Here is a 15308-nt window from a genome sequence, read left to right as displayed (position 1 = left end):
GGCGGGGCCGGGCGGGCGGCGGCTCCGGTGGCGTCACTCGGGGCCGGGAGCGGAGCCGCGATCGTCGCCGGCACCGGGAGCCGCCGCCACGCCCCGGCCGGGCCCCACGGTGAGTGCGGGGCGGGGGGGGGGGCAGCACCGGGGGGGCGGAACCGGGGTCACCGGGGGTCACCGGGAGGGTACCGGGCTCTGGGGGGGTCACCGGGAGGTCACCAGGGGTTACCGGAGGTCACCGGGGGGTACCGGGACCGCGGCTCCGGTGCCGCTTCTCGGTGCTGGCCCCCCCCGGGGGCGAGGTCCCCGCTCTACCGAGCACCCCCGGGCGCTGTCCCGGTGTTACCGGGGCTCTGCCACCCGCCCGGTGCCGGCTGCCCCCCCCCCTCCCGGTTGTCCCCCGGTTGCCCCGTTCCCCGTTATCGCCCTGCGGTGCCCGGGGGTGGTAACGCGGCGCCCCGCTCTGACAGCCCCGTTAGGGGGGGATCCGGTAAGAACGGGGCAGATCCCGGGGGGGGCTCCCCCGTGGGCACCGACCGGGACTTACCGGGACTTACCGGGGCCCCACCGCGTTGCTCGGGTCGGGACAACACCGGGCACAGCGGGACAGCACCGGGGAGCGGCCGCCACCCCCGGCTTCACGGTGCCCGGGTTACCGGAGGGGGGGGGGTCACCGGGGGGCGTGGGGGTTACCGGAGGGGGAGGGGGGGCGGGCACCGGAGGAGGCGACCCCCGGGGCTGTCCCGGTGCCGAGCCGAGGGTCCCGCGGCCGCTTCTTGAGTTTGGGGTAAGAAAACGGCTCCGTGGCCTCGGGGGGGGGGGCTGCGGCTGTCCCCCCCTCCCAACACCGGGGGTCCTTGGGCGTCCCCCACCGGGGGGCTTCGACCCCAGACCGGGTTTTGTCCCGGTGTCCGGCCCCGTGGGGAGCGGGGACCGGAGCGGGGCGGCCGCCTGCTGACCCCGGGGCAGCTCCGCACGGCCTCGGCCAGCGCTGCCCACCCCGGGAGGAGGAAGATGAGGAAGAGGAGGAAGAGGAGGAGGAGGAGGAGGAGGTCAGCGTGGAGAACCCGCAGGGAGCAGGAACGGGGAGCGATGGGGGGGGGGGGTCCTGGGCCTGTGACCCCCTCCCCCAGGGGCTGGGTTGCCCTGGGTGGGCTCCCAGAAGGGCCCCCCCAGCACCCATGGGTGCTGCTGCCGGTGTCGGAGCACCGGGCCCCGCTCTGCACCCCGAAATCCCCCCGGGGGTCACGGCCCTGAGCGGCTGGGAACGGCTGCGGGGGCTGCGAGCCTGCCCCGAGCCCCCCCTGCCCGCTGCTGCCGCCCCCTTCCCCAAATCCACCCCCTCCCAAAGCCCCCCCCCGGCGGAGCAGAGCCGAGGAAAAAACTCCAAATTTTTACTTCAAATTTTGACTCCAAATCCTTCCCCAAACCAGCCCTTGGCTGCCCGCTAAAAGCTAATTAACGGCTGCTTCGTTAATTAGTTTTTAGCGTTTACTGGGGGTTTTTTAGCTGCTTGGGGTGGGTTTTTCACCCCCCCCCCCCCCCTCGGCCACCGCTGCTCCTTTGGGACCTGGAGGGGTGGATGGGGCCCATCACCGCTGCCCCCCTGTTTTTTGGGGTCTCCTCCCCGCTCACGCTGCCCCCGGGACCCCTGGAAATAACGGGGGGGGGGTCCCGGGGACGGTCCCAAAGCAAAATTCCTCCTCCGGGGGGGCTTCCCGCTGCCGGGGCCAGGCTGGAGACGGGATCCTGCGGCAGGTTTTGGGCCAAAAAGGTGGTGTTTTTGGTAACGCCGCCAAGCCGGGCAGCGAGGGGGGGTCCTGGAGCCCCTTTTCCTCAGCCGCTGCCCCATGGGCTGGAGGTGGGTGCTGCCCCAAAGGGGGGGGCTCCCTTTTGGGAGGCCGTCGGCTGCTCCCCGACGTTCCCGGCCCCTCCGCATCCCCTGACCCTCGGATCAGCCCCCGCCTGCTCGCTGTGACCCCAAACCTCATCCCGAGCTTGTTCCCGACCCTCTCTTCCCACAGCAGCACCTGGGGGGGGTTTGGCTCAGCCTCCGGGGCTGGAAAAACCCAACGCCACCTCCTGCCCCTGCTCCTCAACCCCTCCAGGCGAGGACGGGCTGAGAGCGAGTCCTGGGGGGCTGCCCACGAGCACAGCTCCCGGCCTTGGCTGCTGCTGCCCCAAATCCCCCCCGTGGCCCCAAATCCCCCCCGTGGCCCCAAATCCCCCCCGTGGCCGCTTCCCTCGCCCTGCAAGAACTTCCTCCGCTCCCTCGGCCAGGGCCGAGCCGCTCGCCTCTCCCCGCACGCAGCTTCTGTTTCGGCAGGGATCGCCCTGTGCCTGTGCCCCCCGCTGCCTCCAAGGGCTCTGCTTTGGGGTTTTGGTCCTGGGCGTTTTGGGGCCGGAATACAGCCCCATGGTGCCAGGTCAGGGCTTCCCCGGGGGATATCTACTGGAGCAGGAGGCACTGGGTGCGGGTGGGCTGCGGGTTCCCAGCTGGGCCTGGCTGTGGATTTATTTATTTTTTTTTTGTTTTATTTCCCACCTGCAGCAGGAGCAGCGCCCCTGGGCCTCGTGCTGTAGTGGCAGTGCTGATCCGACGGGGCTGCGAGCTCCCCGAGCTGCTGCAGGCAGGGAAACGATGAGCCAAGAGCTGCGAAACGGGGGCTTTGCTGCCGTGCCCGGCAAGCAGCTGTGATGCAAAACCCCAAAATCTGTTTTTTTTTGCTGCAAAGGCCCCGTTAAATAGAGCCGGGTCGTGCCCTGAGTGTGGAGGAGCTCAGCAGGCTGGATTTGCTCCTCTCTCCCCCAGGCTCCTGCCCCCGTCTCCCCTCTCCTGCCTGTTGCTGCACCGAGCCCAGGCGTTGTTCACGTGGGCTTGAGCCTTGAACCCAGCCCCGTGGTGCAACGTCCTGCCAGTGCCGCTGCTGCTGCTGCTGGCCAGGAGGTGCAGACACCGGTTTAGCTCCCTGTCAGGTGCCTGCCCTCTCCCCGTGTCTCAGCCCGGGACGATTTTGCCCCTTTTTCTTACAAAAACCACACGCACACAAAAAAATAAATAGGGAAAGGCGGTGCGCAGCCCGAAAAGCTGGCATCGATTTCGGCTGACGGCGATCGGAGCCCCTTGGAGAGGCTGATAATTGAGCCCGGCTCAATTAGCAGCTGCTGTGGGCTGGGAGGGGACGTGGTGGCACGGAGCTGCGGGTGCGGGCAGCGTTCCTTGTGTCCCTCGTGTCCCTCGTGCTGCCAGAAACGTGCGTGAGCGCGCACGGCCACGTGCCCAGAGCTTACAGGGGGTAAGCTAGGGGGGCACCGCGTTCAGGCTCCGCTCATTTCTTTATTTCCTAATAAAAACCCACCCGGCAGCGCCCCCGGGGCTGGCTGCTTTGCCTCCCCCTGTTCCCAGCCCATCCTGGAGCCGGGAGCTTTGCAGGATGGGGCTTCGCTCCCGTGTCCTCCCCGGGCACGACGGCAGCACTGCGGCCACAGCTCCTCTTGTCCCTGGTCCCTTCGGCTGCCTCTCTGCCCCTCGGGGAAGTCTGGCGGTGGCTTCCTGGGCTGCGGCACGGCCCCTCGGCCTCCTGCCAGCTGACGTGTCGCTCGCCGGGCTGGGCTGGTGCGGAAAACCGAGCGGCTTTCCGCGGGGAAGCGCCTTGCCCGGCGGAGAGCTCGGCGCCTCCTGGGGTTTGCTCGGCTTTCCATCGAGCAGCAGCGGGCTGGAGAATTGCTCCTTCCTCGTTTCTGTGGCTTCCCGGCAGTCCCCGCCTTCCGTGCTTACTGTAAGCTCTGCGGGCTCTTTCCCTGCCCCGCCGGAGCAGGCGCAGGACGGCCGGAGGGCGGGTGCCAGGGTCTGGCACCGGGTCCCAGCCCCGCGCCGCTCGCTGCCCACCTCCATGCCCGACACCCTTCCTCTTCCCCCCGGCGAGAAGGTAGGAGAGCTTTGCTGCCTCTCTAAGAGGAAGTTTGGCCGAAGGCAGCGTTTGGGGAAATGGTTTTTGGTTGTTTTGTTGATTTTTTTTTTAATTTTTTTTTTTTTGGTGAGGAAACGCAGACAAGGCCCTGGGCCTGCCCGGGTTTGTAGAAGTCCTCCGGGTTTGCACGGCCCCGAAACCGAGTGGGAGAGGCGGGGGCGCAGCTCTGCGCACGGGGCCGGCTGCTCCGACCTCAGCTATTTCGGGTCGATCTCCTTGGCACGGGGTGCAGACGCAGGGGGGGCAGGCCCTGGGCTTCCTCCAGCTCGCCAGCAGCAGCAGGACCTGCGTCGGCTGCTCGTTTTCGGCTGGATTTCACGCCAAGACCTCGGAGCTGGCGTGGTGCTGCTGCGTGCCGAGCAGCCCGGTGCCCTGCTGCGTTTTCCCCGTGGGAATGGGGCATGTTTGGGGCCCAGAACATAAACACCGCTGGTGTGAGCAGGGCTTCCCCACCCCCCCGCCCCCCAAACACGCATTTTTTTGCGCATTATGCCCTCGCTGGCGCTGTGGTTTGGGTCTGTGGTTCCGCCTCCTCTCGACGCAGGGCCCTGCGCTGGTGACGACAGCGGCGCCTGCACCCGGAGCCGGGGGTGCTCGGTCACCGGGGCTCGGTGGGGACGAGGAGGGGGGCATCGGGGCTGGACCCCCGGGGCTTGGTGGGGAGGAGGAGGTGAGCATCGGGGCTGGCAGCTCCGGCTCCCTGAAGAAGAGAGCCTGGGCTCCCCACGCTGCGATGCCGAACCTCCAACTTCCCCATTCTGCCCCGGTGTGCGACCTGCGCTCCCCGGGTGATGGCCGGGGGCTGTGTGCGGTGCCCGAGCCCCCCCAGTGCCAGACACTTCGTGCTGAGCATCGGGTGCTGAGGGCAGGCAGGCAGCCCCCTCCTGCTCGTGTTTGGGGCACCCCAGAGCCCCCTGCCCAGCCCCTTGGGCTCGCGGCGGGTCCCAGCCATCTCTTTGAGCTTGGGGCCGTGCCGGGAGGGTTTCCTGCAGGCTGAGGGGGGGCCGTGCTGACCGACCCACCCCTTGCACCCCCCCCAGGTCTCCGGAGCCGGCCAGGATGGCGCAGTGGAACCAGCTGCAGCAGCTCGACACGCGCTACCTGGAGCAGCTCCACCAGCTCTACAGCGACAGCTTCCCCATGGAGCTGCGGCAGTTCCTGGCCCCGTGGATTGAGAGCCAGGACTGGTAAGGCACCGCCGACGGCTCTGACGTGTGGAGGGTGCTCGAGACGCCCGCCTCGGGGGCTGGTGGGTGCCGAGGAGCCCTCGGGGAGCTCTGCCAGCTCCTCTTGGCGTGGCTGGGCTGCTTTTCCTCCCCGAGATGCCCGTGGCATGAAAGGGAGCAGCGGGGTTCTGTGTGCAAGGCATCAGAGCTCAAGCTGGGGGAGGTCCGAAGCAGGGCTGTGCCCCCCCCAGGGCTGCTTTCCCTCGCCCTTTGGTGTGAATGAGGGATGAAATGGAGCAGCAGCTCCCGCATCCCCCTGGGGGGACCGGTGCAGAGCTGGTGCAGATCCGTGCGCGAATCTGGAGCGCCTCCAGCACTCAGGAGCGGTCACTTGGCTCCATGTGTTGGTGCTGAGCCTGCTCTGGCTGTCCTCCCGGTGTAGTTTAGGGGTGTTAAACCACAGGGGGGACAGCGAGTGCTGCCCTGCTCCTGCCCCCGGGCTCCAGGACTCTCCGTTCTCCCCCCCTGTGCAGGGCGTACGCTGCCAACAAGGAGTCCCACGCCACGCTGGTGTTCCACAACCTGCTGGGGGAGATCGACCAGCAGTACAGCCGCTTCCTGCAGGAGTCCAACGTCCTGTACCAGCACAACCTGCGGCGCATCAAGCAGTTCCTGCAGGTGAGGCAGAGACCCAGAGACCCCCCCACTTCGTTGGGTTTTCCCTCGGGCACCGATATCCAGCGGCTTCCTGGGCACAGCTCGCAAAGCTCTTCGGGAGCGTGCAGGGACGCTGGGAGCTGCGTTTTGGAGGCTGACCTTGAGGATTTGAACGGTTTACAGAGCAGATACTTGGAGAAGCCGATGGAAATAGCTCGCATCGTGGCTCGCTGCCTCTGGGAAGAGTCCCGGCTCCTGCAGACGGCCGCCACCGCAGCCCAGGTAAGGGGCTCGGGGTGCCCTGGGGCCCCCATCCTGCCACCCACCCCACTTCAGCAGGGGTAGTGCAGAGGGATGGGCGAGCTGCAGGGAAGGGCAGCTCACCCTGAGCTCTCCAGGATGCCTCCTGGCCGCTCTGCCCCTGGCTTTTATTAGTTCAGGGAGGGTTTTCACGCCCACAGAACCCCCTCGCACCAGGTCACGGCCCCTTTCTAACGCCCTCCTTGTCCCTTCCACAGCAAGGGGGACAGGCGACGCATCCGACAGCAGCCGTGGTGACAGAAAAGCAGCAGATGCTGGAGCAGCACCTGCAGGATGTGAGGAAGAGGGTGCAGGTAAGCGTGCTGCCCGGAGCCGCCTCCTCTCCCCACCCCCAGGACTGAGTGCTTGGAGCAAATTTCTGCCTCTCGCCTTGCAGGATCTGGAGCAGAAGATGAAAGTGGTGGAGAATCTCCAGGATGACTTTGATTTTAACTACAAGACTTTGAAAAGCCAAGGGGGTAATGGAAGCTCGTTAGCATCTGGCAAAGCCAAAATGCGTTCCTGCAAGGAACCTGGCTGGGGGGCACGATCCAGCCCTGGGTGCCTCCTCTCCAGGCTTGGGGGCATTTTACTCTCTGGGCATTTGCGTGTTAATTGGAGAGAGCTTGGGTTTTGTTCCTGCCCCTGATTTAGCCTCTGGGGGAGCTGAAGCAGAGCTCTGTCCCGCAAGGGAAAATGGTGTTTGGAGGTGGGAGGGCTGCTGGCTGGGCAGGAACGCCAGCCAGGTGCCCGGAGGCAGCGCTGGCAGCAGGAGACGGCTGCTAAAACACCACCACCTTTCTGAGTGCCTGCTCCTCCGCTGCCACCGTGGAGTCTTTTTTTTTTTTCCTTTGTGTGACCTTCGGAGCGTGCTCGGCTGAAGCTTTGCCTCCTCTCTGCGCAGACATGCAGGATCTGAACGGGAACAACCAGTCGGTGACACGGCAGAAGATGCAGCAGCTGGAACAGATGCTCACGGCGCTGGACCAGATGCGAAGGGTACAGCCTGCCCCTGACCCCCCCAGATCCCCCCGGGGCACAGAAATGCTTTTATTGGGGGGGCGTGGGGCTGGCGTTGGTGCCTGGAGCAGCCCTGGAAATGCAGCCTTGGGCCGCTTCGTTTGTGGGGAGGGTGAAACCTGCAGGTTTTGGAGGATGTCAGAGGGAACTGAAGGTCTGCTTCCCTTTTTGGCAGGGGATAGTGAGCGAGCTGGCTGGCCTGCTGTCGGCCATGGAGTACGTGCAGAAGATGCTGGCAGACGAGGAGCTGGCGGACTGGAAGAGACGGCAGCAAATCGCTTGCATCGGCGGCCCACCAAATATCTGCTTAGACCGGCTGGAGAACTGGTAAGAGAGCTGCCCGGGGCTCGTGGTGATCCCCAAGGAGGCAGCGGTCGAAAACCCAGCTGGAAATGAGCTCTGCCTCTGCCGGTGTCCTGGCAAAGTGGTCACCGATGCCTGCAGGTCACCAATCCCTGCTCGGTGGTCGTGGTGGTGCTGGACTCGTGAGCCCCAGGCTCGTGGGGTGTAAGGTGTAAGAAGTTCCCAGCCCAGCACCGCCGTTTGTGAGCCCTCGGCTGCTGTGCCACACAGAGCTGGGTGCGGGCAGGGTTTTTTTCATGCTGCCCAGCCAAAAATAATGCCCTGAGCTGGGAGCTGCACGCAGGTTGTGCTCTCTGCTGCTTCGGTACGGTGAGCAGCCTCTCTTGAACAAGCAAAGGAAGAATTGGGGCTCTAGGTTGGGGCTCTGCAGGCTGGGACCACGCAGGGGTGCAGGGCTGTGCGGGCTGGGGCTGTGCAGGGCTCAGCAGCCGGAGCTAACGCTGGTTCTTCCCGCTCCCCTAGGATAACCTCTCTTGCCGAATCGCAGCTACAGACCCGGCAGCAGATCAAGAAGCTGGAAGAGCTGCAACAGAAAGTGTCCTACAAGGGCGACCCCATCGTCCAGCACCGGCCCATGCTGGAGGAGCGCATCGTGGAGCTCTTCAGGAACCTGATGAAAAGGTGCCGGGGGCTGGAGGGGGGGGAACCAGGGGCAGCTCCTCAATTTTGGGCAACGCGTTGAGGGGCGAGCACCGGGTGTGCCGGGAGGGTGCTGAGCTTTGCTGGTGCTTCTTGTCGTCTCCTGCAGCGCGTTCGTGGTGGAGAGGCAGCCCTGCATGCCCATGCATCCCGACCGGCCCCTGGTCATCAAAACCGGCGTGCAGTTCACCACCAAAGTCAGGTTGGTCGTGGGCTGCGTGCCGCAGGAGGGGGGCGGGAGCCGTGCAGGGGGGGAATTTGGGGGCTCTCTTCCAGGGGATGCTGCTGCAGACGCAGCCCCGGGAGGGAAGGGCTCCCCGCAGGCTGGTCCTGCTGGAGCTGGAGCACAGCCTGGCTGATTTTGGGCAGGGAGCGAGGCTGCTGGCCGGGGCTGTGCCGTGTTCCTGGAGGCAGGCAGGGTTCTGGTAAATCCCGCTGCGGGGGCGGCCGGTGGGAGGTGTCAGCACATTGTCCCTGGCCCGATGCCTCTCGTCTGGCCTGCGTCCCTCTGCAGGGAGCCCCTGGAGCTTCTTCTCCACCCCTTTGTGCCCCTCTTTGGCACGAGGCAGCCACGCAGAGGCACAGATGGGGTTTGCTCGGGGCAAAATCTGCCTGCTCTGGGCAGCCAGCAGCCAGAACAACCCCCCCTTGGGGGGCTTAGGGGAGCAGCAGCCCCTCTTGGGGACGGGTGCCGGGGTGACGTGCCACAGCCCTGTGTGCAGAGGGGTTTGGGGTGCCGGAGGAGCCGGGCAGTGCCACGTCTCTGCCGGGTTCTGGATGTTGCTGCTCACACCCTGCTCGCTCCGCAGGTTGTTGGTGAAGTTCCCCGAGCTGAATTACCAGCTGAAGATCAAAGTCTGCATCGACAAGTGAGTCCCGTGCTCTGCCCCTGGAAGCGCAGGGTAGAGCTTTTGGGGTCGGACGTTTTCCTGCTGCCCCCGGCTCAAGCCCCGTCCCTGCACTTAGGGCCGGCGTGACCCCTGGGGAAGGCGCAGGGTGGCCGTGGGTCCCCGAGATCCACTCCCGGGTTGTGGGGACAGCCTGGGGGGGTCGTGGGACTCGATGCTGTGCCGCCGACCCCCCCACCACTGCGGGGAGGCCGTGGCTGTGACCGCATCTCTCTCTTCCCTTTCCTAGGGACTCTGGTGATGTCGCAGCGCTCCGGGGGTAAGCGCGATGGTTTCTCTTTTCTTTTCTTTCTTTCTTACTTCTGCTTTTAACCTCGGCGAACGTCCTCCCGCGCGTTCGCCCCGAGGGGGCCGCCGGCCACGCCGTTTATTTTTTATTTTTTTTTTTCCTCTTTTGAGGTCGCGGAAGTTTAACATCCTGGGGACGAACACCAAGGTCATGAACATGGAGGAGTCCAACAACGGCAGCCTCTCGGCGGAGTTCAAGCACCTGGTAGGTGCCTCGAGCCCCCGGGGGGGGCTCCTCCTGGGGCCGTGCGCCCTCGTGGTGATGCTGCAGCCTCTCCCTTCCCTCTGCAGACCCTGCGGGAGCAACGATGCGGGAACGGAGGCAGAGCCAACTGCGATGTAAGTTGTGTTGTTTTGGTTTTTTTGGGGAGGGTCCTGGCAAGGAGAGCCCTTTGCTGGCTCAGGGCTCAGGGCAGCCGTAGCCATCGCTGCATCTCCTTCCCTGAGGAGTGGTTAGGCACAGAGTTGAGCAGGGATTGCCCCGGGGGGGGGTCTTGGCACTTTCTGGCACGTTGGCAGCTGCCAGCCCAGCCCTGCCCGCCCGGACCCCCTCGGCACCGTGCCTCGGGCTGAGGGCAGGCGTCTCCCGTGGGCTCACTGTGTCCTCCTTCCCCCCCAGGCCTCGCTGATCGTGACCGAGGAGCTGCACCTCATCACCTTCGAGACAGAGGTGTATCACCAGGGGCTGAAGATCGACCTGGAGGTGAGCCCTGGGGTTTAGCCGCCCGGTTGCCCAGTCGCAGAAGGAACAGCTCGGGGCACCCTCAACTCTCTCAGAAGTGAAGCCCAGGAGGCAGATCCACAGCCCGTGGGCTCCCCCGAGCTGTGCCCCCCTCTGCTTGGATGTCTCTGGGCTGGGGGGGCTGGCTGGGATGGAGCACGGAGCTCAAGTTGTGGCTCGGTGAGACGTCCCAGCCCCGTGGCCGTGTCTCCTCTCTGCAGACCCACTCGCTGCCCGTGGTGGTCATCTCCAACATCTGCCAGATGCCCAACGCCTGGGCGTCCATCCTGTGGTACAACATGCTGACCAACAACCCCAAGGTAGGGCTCAGCCCCCCCCCCGGGGGGAGGCTGCCAGAGGAGCAGGGCTTGCTTCGAGCTGCAGCATCCTGCCCGGCAGGCAGAAAAACTGCAGAAAAAATGGCTCAGCCCCATCAGCGGGGCTGGCTCGGGACCTGGCCCTGCTCCTGCCCCCTCGTCCTGCTCAGGGGCTGCGTTTTTCCTCCCGCAGAACGTCAACTTCTTCACCAAGCCCCCCATCGGGACGTGGGACCAGGTGGCGGAGGTGCTGAGCTGGCAGTTCTCCTCCACCACCAAGCGAGGCCTCAGCATCGAGCAGCTGACGACGCTGGCAGAAAAACTGCTCGGTAACCCCTCCTGCCTGCTCCCTGCCTGTAAAAAAAAACAAAAAAAAAACAAAACAACAACAACAAAAAAAAAAAACGCGGTGCAGTAGCAAGATTTGGGTGGCTGGGAAGGAAGCTGTCGCTTTTAGCTGCTTGGTATCCCCCCGAAACGCCGTAAAGCTTTTGGTTGCTGTCTGGAGGTGGTAATTTGGGGAGTGGCACCCAAAAACTGATGCTCCTCTTCTCTGCCAGGGCCAGGTGTGAATTACTCGGGCTGTCAGATCACCTGGGCCAAGTTCTGCAAGGTGCGATTCCCTCTTCCCCCCCCCAACCCCGGTGTTTGGCCGCTCTCCCCCCCGAGCTGTCCTCCCAACCTCTCCGCTCTCCTCCCCCAGGAGAACATGGCTGGCAAAGGCTTCTCGTTTTGGGTCTGGCTGGACAACATCATCGACTTGGTGAAGAAATACATCCTGGCGCTGTGGAACGAGGGGTGAGTCTCCTCCAGCATCAATCCGCTCGCTTTCAGCTGGGGACCCCATAGTCCTGTCCGAATTGAGGGAGGGGTTCAGGGGCAGGCTGCTTTTCCTGGGCTGCATTTTCTGCCCGAGCCCTGTCGGCTGCTTCAGGGCAAAAATCCCCAAACCATCCCCTAAACGTCAGTGGCTCTGCTGGGGGCTGCTGCCCCTGCAGGGAACCGGCAGGGTTCGAGCCCTGGGGCTGCTTCCCCGGTGCCCTGACCCCCCCCACATCACTCCCTGCCCCCAGGTACATCATGGGCTTCATCAGCAAGGAGCGGGAGCGAGCCATCCTCAGCACCAAGCCCCCGGGCACCTTCCTGCTGCGGTTCAGCGAGAGCAGCAAGGAGGGCGGCATCACCTTCACCTGGGTGGAGAAGGACATCAGCGGTACGTCGCCCCTCCAAATGGGGCTCGGGACCCCCTGATGAGACCTTTTCCCTTCTCCTCGTCCTGCTAGGCCTTCTCCTTGGTTAATTATTTGAGCTTGGGTGGCTTTTTTTTGGCTGGTTTTTGCCTCCTGGGTGCCCCTGCGGTTTCTCGTGGTGCTGAAACCACCCCGTGGGTCTGTCCTGCCCCTGCCGGGTGGCTCTCCATGCTGCTCCGTCCCATCCCTGGGGTGTTCGGGGAAAATCCCTGCCTTCTCCCGAGGTGTCCTGCCCCGTGTCTGAAGCCTCCTTGTACAGGGAAAACCCAGATCCAGTCCGTGGAGCCTTACACCAAGCAGCAGCTGAACAGCATGTCGTTCGCCGAGATCATCATGGGCTACAAGATCATGGACGCCACCAACATCCTGGTGTCCCCCCTGGTGTACCTGTACCCCGACATCCCCAAGGAGGAGGCTTTTGGGAAGTACTGCCGCTCCGAGAGCCAGGAGCACTCGGAAGCCACCGACTCAGGTAGTCGTTGACTTTCTGCGGCCCGGCGTGGTGCCCGCCTGCTTTTTGGGACGGGTTGCGGGGTGGCTGCAAGGACGGCACCGTGGTGGAGGAGCCCGCTCCAGCAGGGAGATGCTGTGGTGGTTTGGGGAGGGTCCGGGGGTCCTGCGGGGTCTGGGGAGGGTCTGGGGGCCCTGCGGGGTCTGGGGAGGGTCTGGGGGCCCTGCGGGGTCTGGGGAGGATCCGGGACTGAGCAGGGGTTGTCCCCAGGGCTGTGCCCCTCTTGGGGACAGGAGCTGTTCCTCCGGCAGCTGGTGACGAGGCCGCTCTCTCCCCTGCAGGTGCTGCTCCCTATCTAAAGACCAAGTTCATCTGTGTCACCCCGTAAGTGTTCCCGGGGGTGTCTCTAAACGCATTCGTGTGCTGGGCTGGGGGGGGGGTTCATTCTCACAGCTGCTTTCCCCGGGTGCCTTGGGGCTCCCTGCTCGGGAAGGGGGAGAGGCAGCGGTGCTGAGCCAGGCTCCTGGAGCCCGTTCTCCCCCTCTGGGGGCCCCTTTCCTCCCCGAGAGCTCCTGCGCCCTGGGGCCCTCCAGGGGAGGGCAGGGGGTTGTCGGAGAGCTCCGGCCATGCCCTGACTCGGGTGGTTTCTTTGCTTTCCCCTCCTTCTGCCAGCACCTCCTTCAGCAACACCATCGACCTGCCCATGTCCCCGCGCACCCTGGACTCGCTCATGCAGTTCGGTAACAGCAGCGAGGGAGCCGAGGCCAACGCGGGCGGCCAGTTCGGTGAGCCTGGGGGGGCACCCAGCACCCTTGGGGGGGGCAACCTGGCAGTAGCCGGAGCCTCGAGGGATCAGGATGTGCCCCCCATAACCCACCCCCCTTTCCCCTTGCTTCCCCCAGAGTCGCTGACCTTCGACATGGAGCTGACCCCGGAGTGCGCTTCTTCACCGATGTGACGCGCTGCCCCGTGCTCGTGGGACCCCCCCCAGCTCGGGCTGCCCCCACCGTCCCCCAGTCTCACCCCGTTAGGTCTCGTCCTCTCTGGGCCTGTTCTCGGGAGGAGCTGGGGGCCGTGATCCCTGCCACCGACTCCTCCTGTGACCCACCCAAACCCCCACCTCTCGGCGGTGGTGCTGGTTGTCTCTCTGGTGGGAGGGGGGGGGACGAGGAGGGGGGGTCAAACCTTTTTCTATTTCCTTCCGTAATGTTTTTTTTTTTTTTTTTTTAACCTTGTTTTGCTCATTCAAGTGCCTCTTAGCCTCCGATCGCAGCCTCGGTTCTTACAAACGCTTCCGCAGCCCCTGCCCTTGAACGCTGCTCTCCAACCGCCCGCAGCCATCGCACGAGCCTGGATTTCTACTCCGGGTTGCCGAGAGGGCACCAACCAGCCCAAACCTCCTCCGGGGGGGTCAACGGTTTCCAACAGGTCCCCCGACAGCCCCCCAGGAGCTGGCAGAGGGGGCTCACCTCTGCGCCTCCCTCTGCGCCCCTGCCCGTGGCCGCCAACACCCGCGAGCGGCTCCGCGCTGAGCCCAGTTTTCCATCCCCATCCTCGGGGGCTCTGCTGGGAGCAGGGAGCTTCGGTAGCTCCCCGTGCTTGCTGCTGCCCTCCTGCTGCGGGCAGAAAGATGCGGTGAGACGCAGCAGCCCCGGGCACGGCCGTTTTCCCTGCTGGGCAGAGCCCCCTGGGGCAGGGGGGCGAAGCGTCCCGGCACCGGTGCGTGCCCCTGAGCGCGCAGTGGTTGCATCTCAGGTCCCTTTTGGGACCGGGGCTGGGTGGCCGGGCTCGGCCCTTTCCCGTCTAAAACTGCTCGTGGTGGCTGGGGCAGGGGGCTTGCAGCTCCTCGGGGGCTTTGTGAGGTGCTCGGGCTGGGGTCGGCTGTGGCTGTGGGGCTCGGAGGTGGCAAGGGTGGAAGGGAGCGGGGTGGATGAAGGGGGGGGGTTTGGAGAAGCTGCTCCGTGCTCCCTCAACCCGGGGCAGCCCTCCTGCCCTTCCCACCCAGGCTTTTTGTTTCAGCCCCTTGCCTGGGGGGCAAGGAAAGAGGGGGGAGAAGCAGATTGAGAGCTGCTGACCCCCCCCCCAGAGAGCAGCTGGGAGCCCCTTGCGGTACCGGGGGCTGTGGGGTGGCACAGGGGGGGTGTGTGCACTTTGGGGCAGAGCGGTGGGACCCAGAGGTGCTGGTACCAGCAGAGATGTCTTACTGGGGGCAGCACGAGGGGGTGTGCAGGTCTTGGTTCTGTAGGGGGAGAGATGCCCACCTGGCTGTACCCGTGGTCACGCTGTGGGGCTGGGGGGGCTCTGGTGGCTTTGGGGCACGGCTCCGGCTTTTCTACCCCATTCTGCTGGGGCTGCACTGGTCAGGATCAGGCAGGGAGCCAGACAGCAGCGTCGTGGGCAGGGCAGGATCCGTCCCGTGCCCTGGGAAAGGGGAGAGAGGGCTGCGGGGTCGGTCGTGGCCACCCTTGGGGCCAGGACGGGGGCCCTTTGGAGTCGGTGGGTGCTCAGAGGGGACGAGGGGGATGCCGGTCACTTGTCCCCGTTGCTGGCGCAGTCACCGCAGCCCCAGGCAACTTTCAATACTGTAAAAAATTTTATTTTTTTGTATATTGTATTGCTGTATCTACAGGCTTGAACTTTCTCCAAAATAAAAGGCTCTGAAGCGACCTCCTCTCCCGTGCAGCTGGGAACCCGCGGGCCTTGGGGCGCTTCCCAGCGTGGGCGCAGCGCTGGCGGGGAGGCTGCGGGTGGAGGGATGAGGTTGGGGCCCCCCCCCTTGCCCCTGCCCCTTTTTACAGGGTTTTTAGCCCAAGGTGGCTGCATTGGGGCCCTGCAGGGCTGCAGCGTGGGCCTGCCCTGCCCTCTCGTGGGGAGGTGCCGGAGCCTGCAGCGAGCGCTCCTGCGCCGGGGAGCTGCAGCCCTCGGGGGGGGGAATTTATGGGGCCAGGGCTTTGTAGGACTGGGCTGAGCCCCCCCAGTCTCCTGCAGGGCTTTACCCCAAAGCTGCTGCATCTCCGTCCATGTCCCCTGCAGAGCAGGAGGGTGGAGGCAGCAGCGGGATGGATGTGGGGCCGAGAGGGAGAGATTAGTGCTCCGTCGGGGCAGGATTAGCAGGGGATTTTCATGCAGGTCATGCTCAAATCCCCCGATCCCCTCCGCCCTGCGCTCCCTTGAGGTGCTGGAGGGGCCCTGGAGCTGCCAGCCCCCCGCAGCATCCCGCTCCAAACTTGGGGGAAGACATGAACCCCACCCTGCGCCCCTGG

General features: G+C 65.1%; 1 protein-coding gene across 4 annotated transcripts; it reads left to right on the top strand.

The window, feature by feature from the left end:
- Nucleotides 1–5: 5 nt before the first annotated feature.
- STAT3 (signal transducer and activator of transcription 3) lies at nucleotides 6–14711 on the top strand. Of its 4 annotated transcripts, none has more exons than XM_084301184.1 (24): nucleotides 6–109; nucleotides 5006–5152; nucleotides 5665–5809; nucleotides 5972–6070; nucleotides 6307–6402; nucleotides 6486–6567; nucleotides 6993–7087; nucleotides 7284–7435; nucleotides 7934–8092; nucleotides 8220–8312; nucleotides 8920–8979; nucleotides 9248–9277; nucleotides 9418–9511; nucleotides 9598–9645; nucleotides 9926–10009; nucleotides 10249–10347; nucleotides 10538–10673; nucleotides 10905–10957; nucleotides 11048–11142; nucleotides 11418–11557; nucleotides 11854–12066; nucleotides 12387–12429; nucleotides 12718–12830; nucleotides 12948–14711. In XM_084301184.1, the coding sequence occupies exons 2-24, from the start codon at nucleotides 5025–5027 to the stop codon at nucleotides 13001–13003; spliced, it is 2313 nt and encodes a 770-aa protein (XP_084157310.1). In that variant the 5' UTR covers nucleotides 6–109; nucleotides 5006–5024; the 3' UTR covers nucleotides 13004–14711. The 4 variants fall into 4 exon arrangements, with proteins under 4 accessions (XP_084157310.1, XP_084157309.1, XP_084157307.1 ...); XM_084301183.1 differs by having other exon boundaries at nucleotides 11854–12069; XM_084301181.1 differs by having other exon boundaries at nucleotides 10905–11142; nucleotides 11854–12069.
- Nucleotides 14712–15308: the final 597 nt, after the last annotated feature.

Source organism: Netta rufina (assembly GCF_964035555.1).
Source record: "Netta rufina genome assembly, chromosome: 24".
In the NCBI taxonomy this organism is placed as follows: Eukaryota; Metazoa; Chordata; class Aves; order Anseriformes; family Anatidae; genus Netta; species Netta rufina.
This window is presented reverse-complemented; position numbering and strand designations above follow the sequence as displayed.